Below are 7,380 nucleotides of genomic sequence, written 5' to 3'. Positions count from 1 at the left end.
TTATGTTGATTAGTTTTGATAACACCGTCGTATTATGTTTTGAGTTGAAATGTATACTGTATAAACTTGTGTATAATTCTTTAAAATTAAAAAAAAAACATTTGAACATTTCAATTGATTAAGTAAAAATCAAATAAACAGTATAAACAATATAAATATGTTTAGCATTTATCAATTATCATATTATATTTACTTTTGTATATCTAGTATAAAATTATATGAATACCAATTTTGTAACCGTTTGTCATTTTAAATTATATTAATTATGTATTAAATATTACTAAATTATATATATATATTTTTTTTTAAAACCATATGACAAGAATAATACCTGTTGGCTACTACATACTTAATAATAATTACAGTTAATTAGTTTTTCATTAAATTTTGATAAAAAATTAAAACTTTGAAGTAGGAATGCTGTTCCTCTAGAAATGATCGATGCTCATTTGCTAAGCTAATATTTTTTTTCTGAAAATGTGATGCTTGTTAGATAGTGTTTAATTAAATGCATCATCTATCAGAATATTATACATATAATACACATAGGTTATATAATTAATAATAATTGGAATAGTCGATTCAAAAATATATGCCGTAAAAAATGTACGTTATATTATTTTAAAAGTAAATGTTTCTATGCATTCTATATTATATATGTATCAAACATAAGTAATATAAAAATACAATGATAATGTTTTTTTATATGTGAATTGGATTAATAATAAGCCTGTTAAATACTCGTAATTTCAGATCGAATAATTCGGATATTCGATAATAACATTTTATTTGACTGAGAGTTAACATTATAATTTGGAATTTATTTGTTTTATCGTATCGTAACATTGTAATATTGTAATACTAAATATTTATAATTCCAAACAGTGATATCAATTAATTTAATAATTAGTAATAATGTTTATGTTATAAAAAATATGTATAATATATTTTAATAGTATTGCTCATTGTCCGTTTTCGATGAAAACTATTCAAAATCACGGTATATTATTTAAGTAAGTATTTATATATTTATATGTTTATGTAGTAATGACTATATAACTTTTAATCAATGATAGATGAACACCAAACAGCTAGAATATTATAAAAACATTTTATTGTTAATAATATTATATGGGACACTTAGTTATAGAGAATGCATTTGAATGTAATTTTAAATTAACTAAAGGTTAATATAATCAATTTTATTTTGTCGATCGGCCATGTGAACTTGACTAGTGTAATAATAATATAATCGTTATATACCTATAACTTATTATTAAAAACATAGATGTTTATCCGAATTTTAAATCATTAAGTTTATACTTTTGACTCACGGATTGTTTTCATTAAATTAAATGTCTGCGTATTGCATTAAAGGCTCACCAATTCAAGGTCATGACCTTAATTCTTGAAAAATAATAACTGAAGTGTTCTATTGTCGATAAACTGTCAAAACATATTCCCTAAAAACTTAATATATGCTCTTATAATCAAAAATACATCCTTTCAACAGGAAAATGTAAAAATATACAAAAATATACTCTAAAAATTTTAAGATTCTTAAGAATTACAAACGTTGTAAATTGATCAATGATAAGTTAACTAGAAAAAATATGTAAATGCGTATAAGTACTTGATCTAGTCATAAGTATGCACAATGATACAACTGCATTTTAAAACTGTCCAAACTCGATTGCATAGTAAATATTTTGAAACTTCCAAACTGTAAAATTATATTTGATAAAAGAATATAATATATCATTAAATAATACGAGATACGAGTAGTTAATGTATTTTATAATTCGAGGATATCATCTATATGTTTTGAGATATACAACAAACAAAATCTATTTAAAGTGTTAGATTATACTCGGATCTTTCTTCTATACTTCATCTATTCAATACTGACTCGTAAGTTCTTAAGTTAAGTTCCGGAGATGACCAAAATTTAAACTTTTAATTTTGAGTCCAGTCTAATGCTTTTTGTTTGTACAAATTTGTTATTTAAATGTTATTTATTAATATTATACCAAGTATAAATCTGTTTATATGACATTAAAAACTAAAATATTAATTATAGCTAGATATAAATGAAAGTCTAATGTTTAAAGAATAATATACTGGAAGCTTGGATAGATAAATTAATTTAGTATAATTGTTAAGTTTTTTTTTTCAATAATCTTAGAAAATATGTGCATATAAAATAATAAATAAAGCTTGATATAAATATTAACTCTAGTTCAAAGAATTAATTAATTAATTAATATACTACAAAATAAACCAAAGAAATAATCTATATTCTATATTATTATATAGTTACTTCTATGAGTATAAATAGTAAATACAATATAATATAAACGTTGCGTCATATAACAGTATACAATTTATCATTCAACATGATTATACTTTACTAAAAGATTGTAGCCGATGAGTAAGTTCTTCACCTATTCAAGTAACTAATAGTGGTATAATTGTCATAAAATAATATAATAATGACTCTGTAAACAGATAACAATACGGAATAATAAAAATTATACGATAAATAAGTGTTATTTTATTTCAAACGCAGAAGGAAGGAATTGTCATGTCGGTTTAATATTATTTTGAAAGTGTTTGAATGCTTTTCCATCGAAACAAGATGTATTGTTTTATTAAACATAGTCATTCGTCTATATTATCGTACGGCATTAAAAAAAAAACAGTTTGAAGTCTGAGTTATTAAATATTTACAAATGACCGTTGGTTATTATTAGGATTGTGAATTTGTAGGAAAATATATTTCTTTAACACAAAGTTTGAATTAAATATTATATTTTTCTTTAATTTGTTTAATTTTTTTTATATTTTTTTTTACTTTTTTGATATTTTTAATAATTTTTTTACTTATAAAACTGTATAAATTCATAAGGTACATAAATATTATAGCTTAATTTTCAGTCCATAAATATTTTATATGTCTTATACAATAAAAGACTTCATTGCAATATAATAATAGTATTTTTGATTAAATTAATATATCAAGATTTTTTATATTTTTCTAATTATTATTCTATAGTATACTATTATAATTATAGCTTATCTCTTAGTCTATTTTTAGTCTATTGTATATTGACCATATCATTATACTTTTTAAGTATTTGTTATGAATTAAATTCAAAGACCTCACAAAATATTATAATATGCGTGAGGTATAGGTAGGTGCCCAACATTTGTTCACCTGGTCGGTAACAATTTGAAAATTTCATGTTAAATTGAATGCGCAATCGAATGATAATGACATAAAAACATCATGATAGCACGAGAATTCAATTTCGTATACGTAAAGGCAGCATGAATACAGTAGACAATAACAACCGATCTACATTTTAATAATATTATCGTTTCACTATAACGTCGTGCGCATATTTACCCGACGCCACCGCAACATTTTATGATGTATTTCCAGTAATAAATAAATAAATAAATCATGTTTCTCGTGAGTTCCAGGTTGGTAGTGGTGGCGGTGGTGGTGGCGGCGGCAATGGTGGCGGCGTCTGGACCATTGGGGTCTATCGAGTTAACGTTACACGACTGAAAATGAGCGCTCGTAAATTTTTGCTGGCTTTTTCTAACGTACAGTGTTTTTATTTATTGCTCTGCCCTCCGACTTACATTGTACGAGTTCGGTATTTCACCATTTCAGACAATACGCCCTATTATAATATAATGTCGTGTGATGGAAGAACAGTAATGTCCGGCCAACTATCTTTCGACTATCAAGTCGGAATTAAGTCAGCCCGTAAAACGGCTGCGGTGACGTTTTAGTTGGACTAGCCATTCGCTCCACTTATTTCAAAACTATAACAACACTTGTTGTCAATCAACTATTTATAAAGGTTTTCAATTACTCGAGTACATTATTAACTTATTCAATAAAGTGATCATATTTCTGGTCTATTTAAACCTGGAATTTTTTAATATCGTATTAATGTATTATCACTGATAATACATTTGCCTAACGTAGTTCCATTTGAAATTTGAACATTAGTAGTACCTAAATTGTTCGAAAAGTTTTTAATATGCACAGTATTAAGGACGGATACCAAAAAATATCAATAAAAATCAAAATAATGTTTCAACAAAATATATTACCCGAAAATGCATGATTTATTTTATTCTGATTAAAATAGATTTATCATATTACTTGTTGCTTACATAAAATTAAAAATGTATTAAAATAAGATAGTAATTTTAGTAATAACTACAATATAAATATCAACACAATGGCTTAAATTAATAGTGTTTCATTCTAGCTTATCAGTATCATTATTAACAGGATTATATGATTATATTATGTGAATGACATCACCATACGCACAGTGTATACTCAGCACACTTAACAGTGTACATAATATACAAATATAATCATTGAATAAATTATATAATACTCGTATATGACGAATTAGGTAAAATAGTCTGAGTTAATAATTATATTATTATATTTTCTGACAATAATACAAAATATTAATACCATGTCAAAATGGATTTTAATAAGAAAAAAATAAGTATTAAAACAGATATTTGTCGAAAAATTAAGTATTTAAAAAAAAAATACCTGGCATGATATTATCTATGCATGGATTCAGCTTATTTTTTGTTATATCATAAGAAATTAAACTTTAGTATAAACTTACTATAAATACAATAATTGTTGACTTGGCAGCAAAATATACAATAATTCGATCAATTAAATATACACCTTTGTTAGTTTCTTTATAAATAAATTAATATATTAAGACCATTAGACAGTTTAATGCAAATAATTAAATATTCAGTAAAATTGAAGTGCTATTTGATTGGTGTGCAGTAATTGTAGGTGGTAAAAATAACGAGGTATTTTACCCTATTTTTTTTCATGTCACTACTTTAATAATTATTACTGCATCTGGAGACCATGGCAACTTAAAGTATTGATATAATATAAACATCACTTCTTTTTTCATAAAACACTCATTATTTTGATAAGTGTTGATTTTTAAATTTTTTTTAAATTTTTAGTTTTATGTTTTTTTTTTTTTTAAACTATATTATAACATATTTATTTTTATACTTGATCAAATTATGATTTTCAATTGAAAACCTAAAAATTACTTAAAATTTCATACAATAATAGAACTATTTTTTATGAATTTCAACTTGAATATTATTATTGTTCATTAAACAGTTAGTAAGATAAATAGCATATAGTTGCTCAACATTTTGTGGTTTGATATTTTTAGTTGTTGTCTTTTAGGTTATTACGACTGTGTCTAAATTAAATATGACAATAAATATATTATTTTATATATTGGACTTAGTAACTATAGGTATTGCGTTTAACATCGTATCGTACGATAGTCGATAACGAGTTTATTACATGTGAAAATATGTACCAATCGGCTATTATTAATATGTGTTAGCTATGTAACTATCGATATCGGTCCTGCCAATAATTACTAATTAATATTTTTAGAGAAACGATTTAAATAATTTAAGAAGCTTTCGTGAGTCATAACAATGTATTGTGTTTATCCAAAAAATGTTAAGGTGAAATAAATAAATAAAACAAAAATAATTAAAAACCTGATTTAGTTTACCATAAAAAAATAATAGATAAGTAATATAAAAAATAAATAATTTTCGCGTGTGTTATACATAATACCTATACTGCTTGATTCTTTTATCAAACAGTTTAACGCACTCATAAATTACTCATCCGAATTAAAATTATTAGATAGTTAAATATTCTGATAAATATTCCGTTTCAAAATATCAAATTATAATTATAATTATTATGTCATTTGAAAAAATAAAAATTTTTATGAATTTTTAAATAATTAAATAATTAATATATTATTTAATAAAAATATCAAATTGTAAAGTTTGTCTATGGACATGGGTATTTAATGACCACGCAAGGTTAGGTTAAAATAAATATTATATTTCTCCCACAATTCATCATGCGTATGTAACATCATTCATACGCGATAATTTTCATAGTAATATTACTTATTCTTTTAAAGCGAAACAGATGTTTGCGTAATAGTGTAGGCGTAGTCAAAGTTGATTCTATTACGTATTGGAAGGTGTATAGATGATAGTAAGCTACACATAAATGAAACGTCTTAAGTACAACAAATTAGTCACGAAATATTGTTATTATTAGTAATAGTAGGTGACTATAAAAATATGGTATTTTGTCGTGAAAAGATAATTTTTTCGTTATCGGAATGTTGACTTAGGCGCGGCTATGTAGTGTAAATAACATACCTATGGTATAATTGTATCTGGCCACTTGTCGGTGTACGGTGGATTTCCACGTGGAACAGTTTGTTTTGTTCGTGTACCGACGACGACGGTTATACAAAAAGTTGACGACGAAATTGTATAAAAAAAAAAAAAAAAACCAAAACACATTATCATAAAATCGGCCGCGTGTACACGAGTGAATACGTAACGATGACTGTGGTGAGTGCCCAAAATGCTTTAGCCAAAGCTGCAGCAAAATTGGAAAAGCATATTAACCTGTTGAAGTACACGATATTTTGTATAAGTGTCGTGATTTGGGTAAGTGCACTGTTTTTTTTATGGATCTACTAACAGAAATTTCGTATGTACTGATTTTTAAATTTTTAGTGGTTGCCGGTTAATAACATAATATTTTTTATTGTTCAACGGTATATTATTATTTATTATGCGATTTGATTTATTCGTAAATAAACTTTGACCAACACAGGTATTTTAGTGAGTAGCGATTTTAACTTATTCGTTTTAAAGGAAATGTTGAAATATCAAGTCTATTTTTTTAATGATAAGAAAAAAAATAAACGTTAATTTCATTAATTGTTCTAAAAAATAAGTTTAAACCCTGACTACTTCTTTGAATTCTAAAATCGAAAGCAGTGGACTTCACATGCTTTCCTATATAAATAATAATTATATATGGTAATTATTTTACTCGAGACATCCATTACTTTAAAAAATATTCAAGTTTTAGGTTTATAAATATAAGTTTAAATACCTTAGTATATTATCTATCATAGATTAATAACACTATTATAATGTTACTTATATCCATTGTGTTTGTCCGTAGATCCGTAGTTACCACGGATTAATATAAATATTAATATTACGAATACATAGTTACGAATTACGATTAACGATTGTTTAACTGATTTTTCAATATACTGTTAAGCATGATTTTACATTTTTAATTAACCACCCAATTCAAATATTTTATTTAATGAAATTATCAAAATTGTCTTCGTTGTATAAATTAATAAATTCCTAGTCATAGTTATAAATGCATTAAAACAATATTTGATTTTTGCGATATTGCCTATATTGTTTCTTAATGTGTTT

The 7,380-nt window shown here is 24.6% G+C and overlaps 1 protein-coding gene across 1 annotated transcript in view; it reads left to right on the top strand.

The window, feature by feature from the left end:
• The first annotated feature begins 6,291 nt into the window (after positions 1-6,291).
• LOC114119637 (tetraspanin-2A) overlaps positions 6,292-7,380 on the top strand; it is a 161,045-nt gene continuing 159,956 nt past the window's right edge. Inside the window, exon 1 of the mRNA XM_027981273.2 lies at positions 6,292-6,585. Coding sequence (XP_027837074.1) covers positions 6,478-6,585 — 108 coding nt within the window. The 5' untranslated portion in view covers positions 6,292-6,477. The remainder of the gene's footprint in view (positions 6,586-7,380) is intronic.

The sequence above is a fragment of the Aphis gossypii genome, chromosome 2 (genome assembly GCF_020184175.1).
Source record: "Aphis gossypii isolate Hap1 chromosome 2, ASM2018417v2, whole genome shotgun sequence".
Classification (NCBI taxonomy): domain Eukaryota; kingdom Metazoa; phylum Arthropoda; class Insecta; order Hemiptera; family Aphididae; genus Aphis; species Aphis gossypii.
This window is presented reverse-complemented; position numbering and strand designations above follow the sequence as displayed.